Source organism: Vombatus ursinus, unplaced genomic scaffold (assembly GCF_900497805.2).
Source record: "Vombatus ursinus unplaced genomic scaffold, bare-nosed wombat genome assembly UNPS02014773.1, whole genome shotgun sequence".
Taxonomy (NCBI): domain Eukaryota; kingdom Metazoa; phylum Chordata; class Mammalia; order Diprotodontia; family Vombatidae; genus Vombatus; species Vombatus ursinus.
The window spans coordinates 5,299,849-5,323,290 of NW_020954551.1; the positions used below are offsets into that span (position 1 = coordinate 5,299,849).

The following is a 23,442-nucleotide window of genomic DNA, read 5'->3' on the forward strand; positions in this document are numbered from 1 at the left end:
TGTGTGTGTGTGTGTGTGTGTGTGTGTGTGTGTGTGTGTGTGTGTGTATACATGTGTCCCAATGGATATAAGCATCTTGTGGGAAGAGATTATTTCATTTTTATCTTTGTGTCACTAGTACCCAGTACATAGTAGGTGCTTTCTAGAGGTTCATTTAGTTGAACTGAATGAACTACAAGGAGACACTGTGTGTATGTATGTGTGTGTTGTGATACAATGTAAGCCTGAGAGCAAAAACACCTTCCTTTCTTCTCTTTTTCTTTCTTCCCTTTCTTCCTTTCCTTTTCCTTCCTCTTTCCCTCTCTTTTTCTCCCTCCCACCTCCCTTCTTCCTTTCTTTCTCTTTCTTTTCTCTTTTCTTCCTTCCTCCCTCCCTCCTTCTTTCTCTTTATATTCTTAGCACATCGCTAGGGCTCAATTCTTGTCAAAGGAATGGTTCTGTGAACACAGACCATCAGAAGGAATATCAAAAGTTACCACATCTCCTTTAAAAAAGACTTCAGATCTATGAGCTTGGGAACATTTTCCCCTTTGCAACTTGATGATATTATAGAGTGACCCAAATTAGGAAATCAACTTGATTCTCAAAGCAGTTTAGAATTATAGGCATGGAGTCTCCAGGAAAAGATGTGGCCAATTTTCTGAAGGGGCTGAGTGATGGAAACTACTGAGTGAGTCTGCTACTGGCCTATTAATTAAAGAGAAGTTCAGGGATTCGGCAGTCAGGCAAATTCAATTATGGGTTCCCTAATGAACCTGGCTGTGCCAAGCCCAGTGGATATTTACTGACAGAAAGACACTGCCATACTGATTGCTCATTCTGAATTTTTCTTAAATAAGAGACAGAAGTAGCACAAGGGAGAAAGCACCACATTTGGTGTCAGGGGACCTGGGTTCTAGTCCTGCTCTGACACTTGTTAGGTGTGTGACCCTCTAGGTGGCACAGTGGATAGGCTGCTGGGTTTAACACAAAGGAGATCTGGGTTCAACTCCTCCCTTACACCCTAACTAGCTGTGTGATCCTGGGCAAGTCACTATCTCTGCCTCAGTTTCCTCATCTGTAAAATGAGGAGATTAGAGTGGATGGCTTCTTAATATCTCTTTGAGCTCTAACATTTTATTTCTTTCATTCTTTGTTTCTTCCTCATCAAATGGGGATGTTAGTAGTGAAGATTAAGAATATATTCATTTATACAGTGTCTACTATGTACCAAGGTACTGCATTAAGGGCTTTTCAAATATTATTACATTTATCCTCATAATAACTCTGGGACATAGATGCTGTTATTACCCGCCACTTTTTTACAGTTGGAGAAACTGAGGACAATAGAGATTAAGTGACTTGTCCAGGGTCACACAGCTACAAAGTTATCTGATGCTCTATTTGAATTCAGGTCTTCCTGATTTCCTAACAGAGGCCCAGCCCTCTATCAACTATACCAACTAGCCACCTCAGTACTGGATGTTGCACTAACTACTTCCCAAGGCCATGGTAAGGCAAAATAGTACTCATCACTATGTTTATTACTGAAGGCAGGGAAGGTGTTGGTTTTGTCTTTGAACCCTTCCCCTGTGGCAATCTACTGGTCCAGTTTTTGTTAGGTTTGTTTGTGGTCAGGTTTGTTTGTGGATGTATTTTGGACTTCAGGCTTGCAGACTTAATCCAGGGGTCTGGGCCTTCCCTCTGCCCTTTGACTCCATATTTCTATCAAAATACTAGTAATTGGAGAGAGGTATGTTAAATATACATTAACCTTCTGTAACATCTGAGAGTTTCAGGCAAGAGAAATTCTAGGGCTAAAAACTTTAGGTCTGAAAGATTGTGTTTTGGGGCGAGGAAACTGATTCATTAATGATGCTAACTGTTAAAGTACCCCTTACAAAGCTTACTGAATGGGAGTTTAAAGGTAAAGAGTATGAGGGTCTAGTTCTAGGTTGTTAATTCTTGGTTTACTAAAGAAAATTTTACCTTTCCTCATTCTTCTGTCTAGACCAGAGAGACCCCAGATATTAAGGTTCAGTGGATCAAGGGCTGGAGATAGAGTCAGGAAAACTTGAGTTCAAATCCAGCCTCAGATACCAGCTGTGTAGTAACCCTTGGCAACTCATTTAACCCCGTCTGCCTCAGTTTACTCATCTGTGGAATGAAATGGGGATCATGATAGCACCTAGCTCCCAGGGTTATCGTGAGGACCAAATGAGATAATAATCATAGAGCACTTAACACAGTGCCTGGCACATTGGAGGTGCTACATAAAGGCTAGCTACTATTTTTAGTTATTATTGTGATAGGCTGGGCAGGAGACAGTTCCAGAAAGTTATGGAAGCTGAGTGATAATTCACAGCTGTTTTGAAACTGCTTGAGTTTTTTGGTTTGGTTTTGTTTGTTTTACCACACTCTCCCCTCCCCTGGGAAGCCCCATTATTTTTCTATCCAATTGTCATCCCAGCTTTATTTCTATTTAATTATTCTCTTCCACTTTCTCTTCCATAAAATGAAATTCAAAAATCACCTACTGAATTTCCATTACAGTCTCCTCTCCTTTGGAGATGCCAAACTATTGTTGTCACTTTGAAATCTGTAAATAGCATGAAAGATGATATTTAATTTTAAGTCTATGCCAACATTTCAGCGGGAATGTCTTGGTTTTTGAAATCATCAGAAGCTCAAATCCCATCTGGTACATTTTCATTTTATAATCCCTCCTTGGTGAATTTTAAAAGTCAACCATGGTACTGCCTCTTTGCCATTCTGCTAATGCAAGCTCCACATGTAAATTAAAGAGAGAGATGCTCCCAGCAATAAGCTCTTTCTGGGGTGAATTACTTTAAATGGGCTAGAAACAGGGCAAATAAATGTATTGGTATGTGCTAAGAAATCCAAGAAGGATTGAACAGAGAAAATCATGTACTGATAAGGATGATATCAACACCCCACCCATAGTCATAGGAATTTTGAGGGGGATGCCTTGGAGGGTAGTGATTCGCCCTGTCTCCCTTTCCCTAAGTCTTTTAGCAAAACTGGATAATCAGTTGTTAGGAATGTTGGAGAGTGAATTTTTGTTTGGAGTAGATGATAGTTATTTAAATATTTAACAAAATTCACAGACCCTAAGTTAGGAACTCCAGTCTCACTAGTCAACCACCAAATTGTTCTCTCTCCAGGCATATCTCACCAATCCTGTACTAATGCAATGGTGGTCCTGAACAAGTATAGGCATTTGCATTTATCTTTATTGAGCTTCATCTTGTTATTTTCAATGTTCCAAGCTATTAAGCGCTTTTTTTGGGAGGGGTATAAAGGGAGGGGGGGAAATGGAGGAGTCCAGATGTTTTCATCTAGTCTCATACCTCCTTCTCCTAATTTCATGTCATGTTCCCATTCCATCTAGACTTTCATTGAAGTCAGAGAAAAAAATATACCAAAGAGCGAAAGGCCCAGGGACACTCCTTCCAGGTTAATACCGACCCGTTAATAAGCCCTTTGGATCTAGTCGAAATGTTCTTAACCTTTTGGAGGGTCATGGAACCAGGGGTGTGCTGGAACCAGTTTGAAGGGAATCATTAGAGTCAAATGTTAAATTTTCAGTGTGAGCTTTTACACCTGGACAGGAAGTGTTACAAATCAGGGCTTGATTTATTGCTTTATTGATTGTCTAGACTTAAGAAAGTGGTGGAGAAAACGTTAATAATAAAGATTAAATTAAGAAGTATGTTGGTGTCCTTTTTCCCCCCCAGAGAACCAGCTGTTCAATATTTATTGGCACACTGCTGCAGGAGACCCATTTGGCAGTCTTGTGAAACCAATGGACCCCTGCTCTGAGTGAGATTTGTAAATGGAAAAAAAAACCCAAAACCCAACATAATGAAATGTAATTATTTAAATATTTGGCAAAATTCATAGTCCCTAAGTGAGGAACCCCTGATCTCACCAGTCAATCATCAAATACTTTCACCCATTCCCCATTTTTCCAATTTGTCCATAAGGATGTTATTTTTTTTAATTGTCAAATGCCTTGCTCAAATTCTCATATACCATGTTCACAGCAATATATTTATTTGCTAGTATAGTCCAGCAGGAGGCAGTTAGGTGGCACAGTTGACAGAGTGCCAGGCCTGCAGTCAGGAAGACCTGAGTTCAAATCCAGCCCCAGACACTTATTACCTGCGTGACCCTGGGCAAGTCATCTGTAAAATGGTTGAAGAAGAAAATGGCAAGCCACTCCCATATCTTTGCCAAGAAAACGCCAAATGGGACCGCAGAGTCAAACACAACTGAACTACAATAAATATACCCTAGCATCAATATTCAAAATAGACACAAGACCAAGAAACTTTCAGCCAGGTAAAAAGCATCTATTAAGCACCTACTATGTGCTAACCACTGGGCTAAGTGCTTAGGAATACAAAGAATGCAAAAGACAGTTCCTGATCTCAAGTAGTCCAGAATTTGATGAGGAAGATAACGTGCAGACAACTATGTATAAATGAGATATATACAGGATAAATAGGGATTGATCAATGGAGGGAGGGCACTAGAATTAGGGGGGACTGGGAAAGGTTTCTTGGAGAAGGCAGAATTTTAGCTGGGAAGAATTGCCACAGCACCATGTAAAAGGTAAGCATCCTACCAGCCCACAGAGGCAAGCATTAGATAACAAGCCTAATACATCAGGATCAAAACATTTTCCCTCATTCACCATCAAGCACACCAATGACAAGGAGTTATTAGAGAGAGAATTGTCATGCTTTGGGTGACCAGATGATCCTGAATGGGAAGAGGAGAAATAGCAGTGCTGAGACTTAGGACCGTAGATTTAGGGCCAGAAGGAATCTTAGACATAGCTTAGTCTCATTCCCTAATTCTATAAATGAGGAAACCAATGTTTAGTAAAGTGAAGGGACTTGTCCAAGGTCACACAGGTAGTAATGGCAGAGCTAAAATTCAAACCCAAGTCTTTGGACTCCCAATCCAACATTCCTGCCACTTCACCATGCAGACAGGATGTTAGGAAAGAAAATGATAGCATGCAAAATGCTAATGGACTTTATTGTGCCCACAAATGCTAAAACCAAAGAGTAAAACTTTATACGTGCTAGCCTCTGTTCTCACAGTGGGATCTCACAGAGAAGACTGGGTCTGGTTCAATAGGTGAGCAATTAATCAAATCTAAATATCATTTTTATCCTGATGAGAATGAATATAGAAATCCCAAGAGGCAAACTTACCTGTGTGTCTAGTGACAGAGGCAGCCAATATGCATGGATTTCTCATGGGACCTTCCCCCAAAAGAAGAGGCAATTACATTCACTGTATTAATCAAATCATCAGTAATGACTTCTGATCCCCCCCAGTGAGTAAGCTCTATGTTCTTAACAGAACCCTTGAGCACTTTTTATATCAATATTGCTAAAATCATTGAGCGAGGGAATTTGAAAACTCAGATCTAGTTATTAGAAAATCGCTGTGCCCAGAAGAGCAGAAAACAGAAATTTCCATCACTGACTTGGGTAAAATCTTGCAACTATTCCTGGTATAGGGTTCATGTGTGGAGAGTAGGAGTGAGTTAGGTCATGGAGCATTCAAAGGCATGGGGAAGGAGCCCCTAGGGCCATGTTCCAAAAGTTTTTAAACAGGAAATCTGAAAAATGGAAGCAATTAAGGAATGGCATTATATTTAGGTGGAATGTAGGATTATCAATGTGGTGGGATTTCAGTGTTTTCGGGAAGATCCCTCTGCCCTCTCCAACTCTTGTCTTCCCCTACTAGAGGGTCATTATTCCTATCTGTTCCTTCATTACACTGAACTCTAATCTATTCTATTCTAATTCTAGTCTACTGGTTTTTGTTTTTGTTTTTGTTTTTGTTTTTGTTTTTGTTTTTGTTTTTGTTTTGTTTTTGTTTTTGTTTTTGTTTTTGAGATTAGGTCTCCCTGTCACACCCAGGCAGGAAGGAGAGCAGCCATTCATGGACCCAATCCCACTACTGATTGGCACAGGAGTTCTGTCCTGACCCAGGCCAGTTCACCCCTTCTTGGGCAACCTGGTGGTATGGAACTCAGAGAGGGGCTCACCATGCCAATGCCAATCTTAATGTATCTTCTCAAGTCAAAAGAATTAAAAAATGATAATTGGAAGGTCCAAAATGGCAAAAACATTTACAAATGCAGCAGGGCTGTGCAAATGGATTTCTTTGTCTTCCTCCCCCTTTACCCCTTTCTTGGAAGCTCTGAATTTACTTGAGGGGGAGAGGCACATCAAGCATGCTTTTGGATGTGTCAATCAGCATCTCTCAACTTTTCTTTCATCTTTTGTCATCTATTTTGCCAGCAAGTGCTGTTTTAAAGCATTAATGTTTAAATCCCATTCTCTTCTCAGACATGGTACCAGACCTACCTAAAGTCATTGGCTGAGTCGCAAATCCCCCTTCCTCCTTCTCAATGCTCCAGGTTGCACGGTTTTGGAAAGTCCAGACTCATAAGAAATCCTCCTGGGATCCCAGTCAGGGAACTGGAATCCTGACGTTTTATTTTACGAGTGAATGAATAAAACATTTATTAATAGTAAATGCTTACTATGTACAAAGCCCTGACCCTTAGCAACCCTCTCCCAGGCCATGTATGGTATGGAGGCTACAATTGTCATCCATGCAAGGAATCCCTTCCCTCATCAGAACACATCAGGAAGACTGTGTTTCATTTTGGACATCATAATTTAGGAGGACCAGTGAAAAGCTAAAAAGTATCAGAGGAAAAAAAATGAGGAAGGTCTAAGGTCAAGTGTCCATGTGTCTAGGGATCCTTTGAAAGAACTGGAGACATTTACAGGGCACAGTGGCAGAGATCTCTTAGGTTCTCAAATATGTAATTTCTACCATTGTCTCCATCCCGTACTGAGAAGTCCGTTCAAGTCTATGCATCTTTGGCAATGCCTTAAGACAATCACAAAGCAGCTGTTACAGGTCTTGACAGAGGGCATCTCCGTCCTGGGAATTCCTTCTTAAGTAAATACCAACAAGAGCTTACACGAATATAGGGTCTAATGTGAGCAAAACACTCCGTCCTACATTATATCATGAGATCCTCACAAAAACCTCAGGAAGTATATAACACAAGTACTATTTTCTACTTAAAAAATAATAGAAACACAAAGTAAGACCCACTGAGATTAAATGACTAGCTCAGGGACACACAGCAAAGTAAGTGGTAAGCCCAAGATTCCATGACCTCCCAACTGCAAAGCCAGTGCTCTCTCTAAACTGCCTTTCTAAAAACAACAACAGGGAGTTAACAGGGAGGTAACAAATGGGAGTCAAAAATTAAGTAGATACTGAGCCAGGGAACAGTCAGAATGACCTGAGACTCTTTGCCCTTAGCTCAATACTCCTTTGATTAGACAGAGGCTACTTGGAAAAAGTGATTCATAGAACATACTCAGAAGTCTGGGCAAGTTTTCTTTCTACCTCCCCAAACCTGGGAAGGCAGAAGGGCAGAGTCACAGATACAGAGCAGGAAGGGATCCCCAGGATTATCTAGCTCAACTCCCTCATTTTAGGGATCAGGAAACTGGGCTTCAGCGATGTCACATGGTTTGCCAGAGGTCATTCAGCTATTCTCTAATAGAAACAAAATTAAAGCCATGTCCTCTGACGCGTCCTAGGTGTCCACACTGAGGGTTGGCCACAGGGAAAATTCTCAGGGAGGTCAACTTCACCTTCAGTTGTTGTTTGTCCTTCATTCTCAAAGAGGACCATGACATCAGGAAGGTGATGCCATGACTTGCACCTGAATTGGATTTAAGTGAGGGAGGGCTCTGTGCAAAGGCACCAGCCTTACTTTCTCCTTCAGAGGCAACTAGCTCCAATGGCAAGATATACATCAGGACGACTGGAGATGGCCCCAGATGCAGCCTTGGCCTTTTGAAGTGAAGGTCTTTCCCAAGTCTCAATTTGACTGAGGCAATGTCCATTCGATGATTAAGACTAGGTAAATGGGGCAGCTAGGTGGTGCAGTGGATAGAGCACTGACCTTGGAGTCTCAGACACGTAACACTTACCAGCCTTGTGACTCTGGTCAAGTCACTTAAACCTAATGGCCTCACCACCAACAACAACAAAGAAAAAAAAGACTAGGTAAGAAATGAGGCAAAGAGTGGACTTTTTTACCTAGTCAAAAAAAGAATCAATCTGGGAGGGGAAGACTCTTAGGGTTTCTGGCCAAAACAGAAATAATTGCTATTCACATTCACTCTGAGTCATGAGGGCCCAAACAATGACCAAGTAGGGTTTAGGCTGGAACCTATTGTTGGCCAATCAATGACAGCCAGAGTGATTTCGGTTTAAAGTATGGTCCTTAAGAAAGAAGTCTAGCCTATAAAACCCAAGGTATCTTTCAAAGTTTCAGAGATCAAAATTTAGTTTCCTTTAGACACACTGCCACCCCCAGACCCAAATTAACACTTCTTGCTTTAAGTTTTTAAATGCCTTCATATTCCCTCTTGGCAGCCTAATGGCCCTCCTCTCACCTCAGGGCCCCATTCTCTTAACCTGTTTCTATCTCTTCTCTCTTCCCAATCGTATAGTATATTCTTTCTGGATAAGCTCTGCTAGGTGATAGTGGAGGGTAATGAGTTTTAAATCAAATAAATGAACCTATGTTCAGAAGACAGTTAATTTGACGTTACAGACCTACCAACATTTGTTGTTGTTGTTCAGTTGTTTTTCAGTTGAGTTTGACTCTTCATGACATCATTCGGGGTTTTCTTGGCAAAGATACTGAAGTGGTTTGCCATTTCCTTCTCAAGTTCATTTTACAGATGAGGAAACTGAGGCAAATAGGGTGAAGTGCCTTGCCCACAGTGACATAGCTAGTAAGTGTCTGAGGCTGGATTTGAATTGAGGAAAAGGAGTCTCCCAGACTTCAGGCCCCATACTCTATCTATCCACTATGCTACCTAGTTGCCCTTATCAACATTTCTTAAGCAAATAATACATGTATGGTCTTGTGCCATGAGCTAGGGATACAAAGAAAAAAGCCCTCCATGACTTACCTTCTATTGGATTTGGGGTGGAGATATAACATGTACACAGGTAAGCAAATACTAATTTAAAATGATCTCCTTGATGCAAACTGTTACAGGCCTATGCATTGTATTGGTTGGTTTTGCCTTGATTTTTTTTTTCTTCTTAGTGAGAGGAGAGTTGGATGGGAAGGATGATTGGGAGTGTGCCAATAAATCTAGAAATGACAGACACTTAAAAATAAAATGTTTTACCCTTGAATCCCTTATTTTAATTATAGTCTGACATAGCAAAGGCAGAAAGTCACCCATCTTCAGAAGCGCCTAATCCTCCCCACAAATGAAAGCATTTTGGAGGGTCCAGAGAATAGTGTCAAGGACTTCCAGACTATCAGAACATATGCTGGGAGTGTGGCCAACCAGGTACATGAGAACTGGTGAGCTAATCTCTCCAAGTGGATCAAGTTAGGCTACCTTGTTCCTTACCTTGGAATTTGCATTCCTAGTGCTTTGTACTTAATAAGTACTCTATGCATTCATACGTTTTGTACACATGTCATTGTTTATATCTTATCTCCTTCATTAGAATGTGAGTTTCTTGAAAGCAGGGACTGTTTTTGCATTTCTTTATATCCTCAACATTTAGTATGGTGCCTGGTACATAGTAAGCACTCAATAAATACTTGTCTATGGATGACTCAGAATTAGAAAGGCCAATGAAGTTATGGTCTTCTTCTGGAAAAAATGAATTAGGTTCCTGGTGACAAAATACTGAAAACAACCAGAAACTCATCTCTCAGTGGGAAGACATCAGTTTGCCAGAGGATACTAACTAATTAACTGTGTTGTACTCAAACAACCACTGCTTGCAGAAAAGTCAACTGCAGACCCATAGACTTGGCTGTTCTCATATGGTGTGGGAAAGCAAACCAATGTCAAAGATAAATATCATTGGTGATATGAGAATTCTCACTATTCTCTAGGACTGAGTGACTCATGTTTTAGCAAACTGTTCTTGTTCATGGATGGTGTTAAATTGATTCTCACGGGGCAAGCAGAAGGCTTTATTAGGGGAAAGAGAAGTGATCTGAAGACCTAAATGAAACTCCTGACTGTGGTGTAGTTGTGAGGTGGGCTGAATGGAGTTCAGGTTCTTTTCCATCCCATTTGGCCTCCTCTGGACAACCTTTGGCTTATCAGTGACTGTCCCAACAAATGCAACTCAAGGCTGACTATCCTGGTTGGCCTCTTCTAGAAAATATTTAATTTAGCAATGATTGTCCCAATAAATACGACCCAGGCTGACAATTCTGGTCGGCCTCCTCTGGACAATCTAGCTTATCAAGGACTGTCCTAATACGTAGGGCTCAGGGCTGATAAGGCTAAAATGGTAGCTAGTGAACTAGGCTCAGCACATTACTCCAGATATGATCTCACCAGGGTCAAGGTAAGCAGAATCATCCCCAAAAATAATGTTTTGAGAGAGGCAGCATGGTACAGAGTGCTGGGTTTGAAGTCGAAGAATACCTTGGCTCTGCTTCTTATCACCTATGTGACCTTAGACAAGTCACTTGCTTGCTCCAGGTTTCAGTTCCTCGTCTGTAAAATGAGGAGGTTGGAACAGACAACTTCTAAGGCCCTTTCTAACCCTTAATCTGAGATCTTATAACCTGAGTATTCCTTCTGGGTAGGTGGCCTTAAGGGATCAAAAAGTATGAGATATGATGAGGGAGGAGCTTGCAATAATAGCTAGTAGTCATGTATTTATACAGTGCTTTGAGATTTGCAAAACACTTTATATATGTCATTTCACTTGAGCTTCACAATTTCATCAGGCAGGTGTTATAGTTATCCCTATTTTTATAGACAAGTAACTAAAGGTGACACAGGTTAAGTGACTTGCCCAAGGTCACAGCGCTGTTAAGTATCTGAGGCAGGATTTGTCCTCAGATCTCCCTGCCTCCAGGTCTCTATCTACTGACACAGGAGCAAAAGTATGACTTCTACCCAAGAGGAGCATAGACTAGCAGGGCTGGAGAAGGGTACTGGGCAGACAGCTCAGTGTCAGAGGGAGTAGTTAGGGATGGCTGCAGAGAGAAGGTGGCACTGGCAGCATGGAAAGAATGCTGATATGGAGACGTTCAAGAAGAAATTTCAAGCTGAAAGAATGGCAAAGCATCAGTTAAAGCTAGCACATTTGCATTAAGCACCTACTGTGTGTCTGAGAGGCTGAATCCCAGGTCTCTTGCCTGTGTGACATTGGGCAGGTCACATAGACTCCCCAAGTAGGACTTTCCTCATCTGTGACATGAAGGGGGCCAGACTACATGATTTCTAAGGCATTTCCCAGCTCGAAATCTATCAAGTTATGATCTAGGGCTTGAAAGTTTGCAAAATAATTTACATGATCTCACCGGAGTCCCACCAAAACCCTGGGAGGTAGGGACTATAGTGCCGACATGCTCATTTTCTTTTCTAATGAGGAAACAGGATCACAGAAGGTGAAAATAGTCCTGCAATTACTAAGTGCCAGAGGGTGGGGTTGAAACCTGGTCATTGGGGTCCTGAGAATGAAAAAGGCTCTTCTGTTTCTCCAGAAGCACCCTCTCTTCTCTGAGGACCACATTCCCTCCTGCACCCAGCCTGGCTGTGCATCTGCAGCTCAGAGGCGCTGCTATTAGCCTTCTCACATTCATCAAACTGAGTGTCATTACAGGAGCTGATTCCTTCTGTCACCAAGATCTGTAGGCAGAAGTCTGCCTGGTGCCATACAGCAGATGGACCTGAAGAAACAATTAGGATCTGCTTCACCCACCAAGTCAGGAAGGTCCATGGCCAGAGCAGACAAATACCTCTCATTCTCTCTGAGCCTCGATGTGTGTCTGCTGATAACACAAATGCCAGGTGTGAGTCCTTTCTTCTCTTGTCTTCCCTCAGTGACTATGTTCTCACACCATTCTCTGTGCATGGAAGAGTTTCCCAGTGACCACACCAGATGAGACGTTCCTCAGCACCTCCAGCTGAGTTCATATCCTTATACCTTTATAAAACAATGATGACATATATGAACTCCATCTTCCCATTTTGACCTGCATTTGCCTACACAAAGAACACTTGTCTTAGAGTTGGAAGACCTTGGCTCTGAGGTTTCAAAGTTGTATGACTTCCAGTGAAATACACAGAGTAGAAAAGTGAGTGAAAATTTAGGAACTGAAGATTAGATAGAGCCTGTAGGAAGGGGAATGGGTCTAGTCCTTTGCCATGGGAATTGAATGTGAGCTGAAAACAAAAATTACAGGAGATTGGGGGTCTTGCTTCTAGCAAGGATGGTGAGCAAAAAGAATTTTGCAGTGACCTGTATGCAGTACACAGGGGACATCTTTCTGACATATCCAAGTAAATGTGATCCATGTCCATTTGTGAATTCCAGCCTCCCTCCCAGAAAGAAGGTAAAAAGAGGCTCAATGAATGCTTCACTTACCTTCCAGATTATCATGGAAAAGGAAGCATTCTTTAAAAATATGGAAAGTCTAAAAGGTTAATGCAAATATAATATCTTTTATGGGATATTCTCCCAGAGGGCAGATGCTACCTCACATTCTTAAGGATATTCTATGTCTACCCACATCTAACACTACAGGTCCCAAACCCCAACCCGTTTGTTCCCCATCCATAATCAGCCAGGAGATACAATTAGTTCTTAGAAAAGACATATGCTAAAATGCTATAGTAAGACTAGTAGCTATAAAACATTGCACCTCCCACCCCAAACCTAGAGTTCTTTCTCCAGGCATAGCATTCATGGACAGAATTGGGCACAAATTTAGAGTGCACTAGTAGTGAGGCACATCTGTAGGGAAAACATGGGGCCAAGGCAACTCGCAACTCTGATTCTGACACTCCTCATTGTCCTTTCTCTCTTTTTGGTGTCCTCAAGTAGATCAACTATTGATTGTCAAAATGAGTTCTCTGTTGAGTCAACAAAGGGCTCTTTTAATAGTTGTCAAGCTTCTTGAAGCTGCTTGCAGACACTCTGTTTCAGTATCTCTCTGGTGTATGCATTTTGCTCCTTATTGGATTAAGCGTCTCCTACTGGTCGAGCAGATTTTCTTCAAAATAAGAAGACTAAAGGGGGAAGAGGGAAGAAATTCCAGAAGTTTCCCCACATACACAAGAAATTTCCTTTCAGGGGGAAGGTTTGTCCTGCATCTCTATCTTTTAATGTTCACCTGGGGCTGTGATCATCTTCCATTAGCCCATAGGGTTGTCCTTCATGATTCACTCAGAGAACGGGCATTTATACTTCATAAAGAGGTCACTTGGCGTTCATGCTTTATTAACATATTAATATCTCATTATCTCTGTTCATATAAACAGAGGGGGCAGGGAGAAATCAAATCCATTCTCCCCCATACAAAGAAGAAAAAGAATGCAACAGAAGGGAATCCTGATTCATGTTGGTAGATGAGAGGGTGAAAGAATATGGCAGAGAAGACAAAGAGAAAAAGAACTCTAGACACTTGAAACTAATTACTAGATAGAAGTCTCTTCCTGTGGAGGAGGAAACCAGAACCTCCAAGAAAGAAGGCTCAGCTTGCACTCTAAATAATGATAATAATAATAATAATAATAATAACAATAATAATGAAGATCCATAGGAAAGAGCTCATGTAGGATCATAAATTCAGAGTTGGAAGGAATCTTCTAGACTATACATCTAGTCAATACCCCTTGTTGTTCAAGGTCACACTGGTCTAAGTCATTCAGAAACATAAAATTTCAGGGTTGGGAAGAAATTCAGCTAACATCCAAGCCAACCCAAACCCCAAAAGAACAAGAAAAACTCTCATTGTAACATAAGTAAAAAACAAACAAGACAAAACAAAACCAAAAAAAAAAAAAAAAAACAAGCGAAAACAAAAACAAAACTGACAAATGGTCTGCTAGGCTTTGTCTGAAGAAATCAAGGAGGGTGAACCCACTGTCTCCTGAAGCAGCTACTACTAGTAAAAGTGTTAGTAGTATTGCACTACACTGGTAGCTACACAGCTCAGTGGATAGATTACCACCCTGCTTTCTTTGCTTCAGTTGAAGCATAATAGATTCTGCTCCGGCCCCTTACCTTTACTCTGTGTGTATCTCTCTGCTTAAACTGTGTTTCTTATAAACAACATACTGTAGGATTCTGGTTTTTAATCCATTCTGCTATCTGCTTCTATTTTATGGGTGAGTTCATCCCATTTACATTTGTATTTGTGATAAGTGTGTATTTCCCTCCATGCTATGTTTTGCTTGCTTATCCCCTCTTCTCTCTTAGCCCCCACCCTTTCCTTCCCCACAAGTGTCTTCTGATCACTACCTTCCTCAATATACCCTTCCTTTTATTAGTTCCCCTTCCCTCTTCTATTATTTCCATCTCTTTTTACTTTCTTATAGGATAAGATAGATTTCTACATCCAATTGAATGTGTATGTAATTTCCTCTTTGAGCCAATTTTGATGAGAGTAAGATTTAAGCTTTGCCCATCCGACCCCCCACTCCCATCTTCCACTCCATTATAATAGCTTTTTCGTGAATCTTTTATGTGGGATAATATATCTCATTTATTCCCCCCTTCTTCCAATACAATTTTCTTTTTCTTCCCTTTATTTTGTTTTTATTTGGGGGGTATTATCCCATACCCTCTGTCTATATATACTCCTTCTAATTGGTCTTATAGTAGTAAAGCTCTTTAGAGTTATAAATATTATCTTGTCATATAGAAATATAGACAGTTTAACCTTATTGAATTTCTTATGTTTTCTCTTTCTTGATTCTTTTTTTACCTTTTTATGTTTCCCTTGAGTCTTATATTTGGAGGTGAAATTTTTTTTTATTCAGCTCCGGTCTATTAATTAGAAATGCTTGAAAGTCATCTCATTCATTAAATGTCTATTTCCCCCATGAGTTATATTCAATTTTGCTGGGTAGGTCATTCTTGGTTGTAATCCTAACTCCTTTGTCTTCTGTTATATCATATTCCAAGCCCTCCAGTTCTTTAATGTGGAAGCTGCCAAATCCTATATCATCCTGACTGTAGCTCCATGATATTTGAACTGTTTCTTTTTTACTGCTTGCAATACTTTCTCCTTGATCTGTGAACTCTAAAATTTGGCTATGATGTTCCTGGGAGTTTTCATTTGGGGATCTCTTTCAGGTGCTGTCCAGGATTTTTTTTAATCATAGCTTTCAGGTAGTCCAATAATTCTCTCCTGGATCTATTTTCTGGGTCAATTGTTTTGACAATGAGAAATTTCACATTTTCTTCTTTTTTTAAAAATTTTGTTTTATCACATCTTGATGTCTCATAGAATCATTAGTTTCTACTTGCTCAATTATAATTTTTAAGGAATTACTTTCTTCAGTGAGCTTTTCTATCTGGCCAGTTCTATTCTTTAGGGAGTTTTTTGTTTCCCTTGGTCAATTTTTGTACATCTTTTTCCATGCTATTGACTTCTTTTTTCATGATTTTCTTGCATTATTCTCATTTCTTTTCCCAATTTTTCTTCCACTTCTCTAATTTGTTTTTTTAATTTGTTTTTTTTTTAATCCTTTTTAACGCTCTTCAAGGAATTTTTTATGGGCCTGAGACCAAATTACATTTTTCTTTGAGGCTTTGCATGTAGCCATTTTGACACTATTGTCCTCTTTTAAGTTTATGCCTTGATCCTCCCTATCACCATAGTAACTTTCTACAGTCAAAATCTTTTTTTGTTGTTGTTTCTTGCTCATTTTTCCTGTCCCCCTTTTTTTGTGACTTGGTGTTTTTATGTAAGAGTTAGGCTGTGGTCTTGCACTGTCCCAAGCTTTTGTGCTGGGGCTCTGGGTCTTACTGCTGGCTTTCACTGAGCTTCAGGGCTTAGCTGCTTGCTTTCTCTGGAAGTAGGTTTCCCTTCTGGCTTGTACTGGGGCTTGGGGCCTGCCTGTTGGCCTCCCCTGGGTGTAGGGTTCCAGGGGTGGGGCCTGGGTTGCTATGGTAATAGAGTTTCTGGTGGCTGGCCCTGGAGGAGGGATGTTTTTGCTGGTCTGCCCCAGGGGTGGGGCCCTGCTGCTGGGTTGCTACAGAAACAAGGTCTCTCTCCTGATAGATCCCGGGCTGGGTCTTGCTGTTGGCCAGCCCCGGGTTAGGACTTCACTGCTGGTCAGCAGAGGAATCGAGGCCTCACTGGTGGCTTGGGCTGGGGGTGGGGTCAGTGGGGTGGAGCCTCGCTGTGTTTCACAGACCTTTCACTTGCTGAGGGGGCTACTGGCTTGCAGGAGGATGAAGCCTCAATGGTGGATTGCCCCAAGCCCCTGCTATGAGGCCAGCTGCTGCTGCTGCTGCTGCTGCTGCTGCTGCTGTTGGACCTTGCTCCCCTCCCACATCGGAAAGACAGACGTTTGCTTTGGGGATGGTAAGCTGCTTCCCTGCAACTAGATCAATTCTGAGGCAGTTTTCTAGCTGCTGGAGGGGAATTTGAGATGGCTTCAGAGGGTTCCTTCCTTACTCCGCCATCTTGGCACTGGAAGCCAAAGTCTTCTTTTTGTATGAACTCAATTCTGTTTTAATATGTGACTCATTAGCTCCTGCCTTAACTTTGAACCCACATGCCTCTTCTAGTCTTTGGCCATACATATCCACTGCTATCCCATACCCCTAGCATTGACAATATCTCTTCACTTTAGGTCACGTTCACTAGCTACTTAGCAATCATTGAACTTTGACCTTAAACAATTTTCTATCTTTGCCCCCAAACCCTTTACTATTCCTTCCCTCCCATCCCAATTTAGGGAGGAATGATGACTCAATACCCTGGTTTATCTGGGTTCCACCCATGGGTGGAAAGCAAGAGAAATAACCCATCCTTAATAATTACTCATCACTCCAAACAGTCAACAGGGTCACAACATAAATCACTATGTCTCATAATTATATGATAAATAATGTATAGTAATTTATACAGTAATCAATAGACAATACCTATTTTCTGGGCCCAAGTATTTAAAGCATTGATTGTCATATAGACTAAATTAAAAATGCAAAAAGGGGCATAGGTAGGGTCTACATCATTAACGAAAAATAGATTTTGATTTAAAAATAATTATTATTGGCATCTAAGTGATGCAACGCTGGGTCTGGAGTCAGAAAGACTCATCTCCCTTAGTTTGAATCAGGCCTAAGACACTTAACAGCTGTATGACCCTGAGTAAGTCACTTGTCCCTGTTTGCCTCAGTTTCCTCATCTGTAAAAGGAGCTGGAGAAGAAAATGGCAAACCACTCCCGTATCTTTGCCAAGAAAAGCTCAAATGGGACCATGAAGAGTTGGACAGGATTGAAACAATTAAACAACAATTATTATAATAGCTAATAATAGCTAGCATTTATATAGTGCTTTACAGTTTGCAAAGCATTTAACATGTGTATAATTTATACGATCCTCACTACAACCCTGGGAGATAGGTGTTGTTATTATTCTCATTTTATAGATAAGAGATCTGAGGCAGAAAGGTTAAATGAATTGCCCAGGGTCACACAACTAGGAAACATCTGAAGTTGGATTTGAACTCAGGTCTTCCTGACTCCAGACTCTTGCCATTCAATTCCATGACAGGGACTTTCTACTACCTTGGTATAATGTTGGGATAAAATATAAGGACTGATAAACATAATTTATGTTTCCACATCTGCCCCATAATCCAGTATTCAACAGAACCTATCACACTTTCCATGGGCATAAGCCCTAAGAAAGGATTGACTTATACAATTTTGATACAATCAAACAAGGTTACTTCCATTATTATCATTGGATTCATTTTTTTTTAAGTCATATGTTTAGACATGTTAAAAGTTTACGGCACATCAGCTGCCCTTTCACTGGTCAAACAGACTTTGTTTCCATTGTGGGATATCCACTGGTAATCTGAACCATCCAAGCCAGGAACCCCACCTTTGTATCCCTCATACCCAAGCACAGTGGGATACACAAAGGAAGCCCTAGAAAAAGACTTCTTGAAGGATTGTAACATATACAACTGAATTCCAAAGAAGGATTTTTAAAAAGTAATATTTGACTAAAAATCTTTGTTTGAACTCTTCATGCAACTACTGTAATATTCTCTTAATTGACCTCCCTTCTTTCATTCTCTTCCCTTTCTAATCCATCTACCACAAAGCTTCCAAAGTATTCTTCCTAAAACATCAATCTGACCACTTTAATCCCCTGCTCAAAAAGCTTCATTGGCTCCCTATTGCCTCCAGGATTAAAAAATATTCATACTACTACCCAAACCCCTGTATAATTTAGCCCAGGCTACCTTCCCAGATTTATTTCACATCATTCCCCATTTACAATGAGAATCCTGACTAGGTTACTATCTGATTGTTAATAACCTGATATATTTTGCATAATGACAGGGCTGAATTCTCCCTGAATTCCATTGCCTTCTGGAGCTGCCACTAATAAGTTCCCAAAAGAAGGCTACCAACACATTGTTTTTTCTTGCATCAAACAGTCTAATATTCACTAGATCCTCAACTTCAAAAATTCTACTAGGTAGAAGCCTCTTCTAGTCATTCCACCTACTGCTTAAGGATGACACCTGTCTCACTGAGTTGGTATCTACTACGACCACCCTTGGGATGGAGCAAAATGAACACGGGCACAGACCTACCTTATCATAGATGCTGTCATTGTTGCTGAAATCATTAGCCTTCCTGGGAAGTATATGGACGTGAACATGCTGAAAATATAAAAAGAAAAAAAGAAAGACGTGATTATCTCTTTTTATATTTTTAAATTTGACAGTGATGTTTCATGAAGTCCAATTATTCCATATTGGTTCCCACTGTATGATTTTTCAGGGGAAGAAAACGTTCACCTGCTCTAAGTGGATCTGAAATCTGCTGAGAAGAGAGAACAGAAATAAGCAAGAACAGGTTGGTGGTGCTACATATGAGATTGGGAGTGGAATGCCAGGAAGGTGAGGTGGGCTCAGTGGAGTTATTTCCAGTTGTCATTCAGAGTTATACTTAGGCACAGCCTGGAGATGACAGCACATCTTTAAGGAGGAAAAAAAGTTGATGTCCGTGAGTCTGAAACTGACAGGAAACGAGAAGTGTTGAAATTAGAATTGTAGAAGAGGAGAATTAGCAAGTGTAGGAGGTGGAAACGTGGACAAGGTACCAAGGAGTGACACAGGAGGATTCCTTGAACTCCGCCTGTTTTCTTCAGCCTGCCAAAGCACACTCAGGTCCCAGACGTAGCAATTCTATTATGCTGAGAGCATGAATCAAGGCAGCCGGCACAACTAATCAAATATATTTTTCAAGTCTAAAATGCCATTTGAAAGTTTGACTTCTAGTACATACTCTATTGTATCTGGGTGGAAGTTAAACCTTATTCCTGCCCTTGAGCCTTGTTCTAGCATGTATTATGAATCCTGGGGAGAAAAGTAATAATGAAAGGGCCGAATATAGAGTTGGGGACAAAGACTCAAATGCTCTTTCCCGCCTCTCCCACCACCCCTTTCTGATTACTCCTCCTAGGCTCAGAATCCTCACTAAAGCAGTCCACAGAATTCAAGATTAAGTTTCTATGTGGCTTCACTGCACAACAAGAAAAAAAAATGATATGCTATTAAAATGGAAGGCGTGAGGAAAACAGTGCCAAGCTGAACAGAGCAGATAATAGCTCCATTTGAGGAGAGGCCTTAAGACTCTTTTATTTTTTTTTTTTTAAGTCAGCAAACCCAGCTTCATTGCTGCTGGATATTTCAAGCTAAGTTACAAAGCTCATAGGAGTTGGGGGAGGAATCCAGTGAAGGAAACAAAGTCAGCAATTACCCAATGAATAGCATTCCCCTCAGGAAATCATTTAGAGAAGGGGAAAAGTAGAAGTTAATTCAAGACCTGATTGAGGAAGTTAAGTGGTACTGTGGATAAAATGTTGGACCGGGAGTCAGGAAGATCTGAATTCAAACCCTGTTTCAGATGCTTACTAGTTCTATGACCCTAGGTAAGTCATTTGACTTTATTCAGTTTCCTCATCTAATGTAGGTATAACAATAGCCCCTACTCTCATAGGATAATTTTCATACAAAGAGATAATACATGTAAAGTGCTTTGCCAATCTTTTAAGTCCATCATCATCACCATTATCATCATCATCATCATTGATGTTATTATTGATGTTTTGATGTTTGGAACAGGTGCAGTCACTATAGATCTACCCCCGCCCCCATGGAAAACCCCCAGGCAAGAGCATGGTCGGAAGAGTTTGAGTGGCACTATTAATCCTCAACATCTGTATGGCACTTTATACTTTCAGAAGCATTCCTCTAGTATATCATGCCTTTTGGTCCTCCCTTGAACAGTCCAAGAGGGAAGGGCGGTATGATAGGTATCGTAAGTCCTTAAAAGCAGTATAATGGAGTGGAGAGAACCCTAATTTTATATCAAGAGCACCTGGTTCAAATTCTCTCTCTGAAACCTACTCACTATGCACCTATTGGCAAGTCATTTACTCCCTCCAAGCCTCAGTTTCCTCATCTGTAAAATGAGAAAGGTTAGACTAGATGACCTCTAAGGGCCATTCCAGCTCTAAATCTGATTGCTGTTTTGCAGGTGAAGAAATTGAGGCACAGTAACTACATGGTGTGATTCAGAACCAACTAGGTGGTATAGTGGGTAGGCTTCTGGACTCGGAGTCAATAAAACCTGGGTTCAAATTCCTCCTCAGACGTTCACCTTGCTGCATGCCTTTGGGCAAGTCACTTAACCTCTACCCCCTTCAGTTTTCTCATTGATAAAATGGGGATAACAATAGCACTTTCATTCCAGGGATGTAGTGAGGCTTAAATGACATAATAATACTTGTTAAGTGCTTGATAAATGCCAACAATGAGGAGGAGGAAAGGGGATAAGCTCCCCAAAAGCAGGAACCCTGTTGGACTTAACTCCTGTATTTCCCCTAGCACCTAGCTCTCTATTCTATAGAGAATAGAAACTTCATGAGTGTTTGCTGAATTGAATTGATTTAACTTAATTATTTAATTCAATGATTGGGTCGGAGAAGATCTTAGAAGTCATCAAGTAAAATCCCCTTAATTCATCCCTTGCCTCAAATAATACTGTGAGTCTATTATTGGAGGGAGGGTGGTGGTGGAATCCAGGTTTCCTGACTTATTTTTCTTTGCTCTATGGGCAAAGGAGAATTGCAATAGCTCAAAATAAAGGTGAGATGCACAAATTTAGTGCCATCTCCACTCCAAACATTCATATGGACCATTTGTGTTTGACCTGTGGTAGAACCTTTTGATCTCATATTGGTCTGATCAGCCATAGTCGGACACACTGTACCCTGACCCCAACATAGTGATGTCATTCTGGTCCTCTGAGCATGGACAACAACCAACCAATTCCCATACCATTTCTCCACTACACCACACCCAGGACAACTAGTGCAGAGCTTGGCAAAAAATAATTCAGATCATGAAAAATTTTGAAAATAAAATGAGTAATTTTTTTAAAAGCTAGCCCCAATCTAAGGCCTATAGCCCAGGCTTAGAGCAAATGGTGCTGAGTACAAACTACTTTGTAGCATTCCAAATACATAATCTTGTACTTTCTGGTCCACCTGGAACTCTCTTATTCATTGGGGGATGGCCAATATCATTCTGCTCTCAAACTTAGGTCAACATGAAATCCCTACCAGCTTTGTTACCACATAAAAGCAACTGGAAGTGTCGCTGCTTTTGGGGAGAATGCAGGAATAAAATTAGTCATCTGTCAAAAAAGCACAGATGTCTGTGATGGGCTCTGACCCTGTTTGTCATTGATTTTGGCCATTCAGAATATCAGCAATATAGAGATGGATGGTATGGGGCTGCCTTTAATGAAATGGAGAGCTTTCCGTGTGTGTATAGGGTGATCTCCAACTGGAAAACTAAAAAAACAAACTCAACACCCAACAGAGGTTGGGTGAAACTATTCCATTGAAACTGGCCTGCTAGCTGTGCCCTAGCTAGCACAGTAGTCACTCCCAATGACAAGGGTTTCATTCTGCTTCAGAAGCCTGAGACTTTTGAAGCCTCACCTTTTAATCTTATTCACATGCACCTCTGCCCTTAGCCCTAAAAAGAACCTGGCTCCTGTTTGTCTTTCTTTATCTCCCTTTGAAAGCAAAGGTCTACCTTCCAGTTCCCTTCATTATCTATTTTCATTGTTTATTCAAATCTCTCAGACCTTCCAAACTGAATTCCCACCTGGACCCTTTTTCCCAACCATCTCCCCCCTTCAACTGGCCTTTCATTGTGGCTACACCCAATCTCCCCTCCATTTTTTTACCTTCCTATGGCCCCTGGCCATTTCCCACCCTTAATCCTCTCTAGGCCATGAGGTCCAGGACCCAGGAGTTCTGTTCACCCTAGCTTACTAGCCACTCCCATCCAGATCTCCCTAGGCCTTTCCTCCCCTCACCCCAAACTACTTGGCCACTCCTAGATCCCTCCCACAGTCTTTCTGTACTTAAGATTCACCTTTGTCCCCATTCAGATGCTGAGAATCTCTCAAGGCTAGAGGCTGAGGTTTTCTCATGCCCAATCATCCTTACAGGCGTCACCTGACTTAAGATCCACCTTTGCCCCCATTCTGATGCTGAGAATCTCACAGGCTGAGACTGTCTCATGCCCACTTGTCCTTACAGGCATCCCTTGACCACCTTAGCCCCCATTCAGAAGCTGAGAACCTCTCATGCCCAGAGGCTGAGACTCTCATGCCCACTCGTCCTCACAGGCATCACCTGGCCTATATGTGATTTATCTTTAATAAACTTTTTCTCTGGCTGGAAGAAGATTTGGGTTGAATTCTTTCAGGCACACTCGGCGCCGCGATCTTGGGGGGGGTCCGTTTGAGCACCCCCAAACCCCTACACCTCTTCACCACCTTGGTGCCTTTTGCCTAGGTGGTGCCATGTCAGGACTAGACTTTTTCTTCATGGCTGTCTCTTAGAATCCCTAGCTTCCTTCAAAGCCCAGCTCAGGAGTGACTTGCTCTATGAAGCCTTTTTTTTCCCCAATCATCACCTCCACTGCCAAAATTTATTAGTGCTAGTGCTCTCTTGAAATAACTTTGAATATACTGGCCTTCTCTTCAAAAATGAAACTTTTCATATGCATTGTCTCCACTGTTAGAATGGGTACTTTTTGACAGCAGCATATGTCTTGCTTTTCCATTTGTGTCTATCCACACAGAATTAGGAAGGGAAAGGTGGAGGGGAATAAGCATTTTTATAGAGCTTACTATGTGCCAGGCACTGTGCTAAGTGCTTTTTACAAATATTATCTCATTTGATCAGTAAGAACTTAAAGGCTTAATTCATTCATTTATTCATTCGCTTATGCTCATGT

General features: G+C 41.1%; 1 protein-coding gene across 1 annotated transcript in view; it reads right to left on the minus strand.

The window, feature by feature from the left end:
- FHIT (fragile histidine triad) overlaps window positions 1-23,442 on the minus strand; it is a 1,585,586-nt gene that overhangs the window by 246,932 nt on the left and 1,315,212 nt on the right. Inside the window, 1 exon segment of the mRNA XM_027863677.1 lies at window positions 18,709-18,777. Coding sequence (XP_027719478.1) covers window positions 18,709-18,777 — 69 coding nt within the window.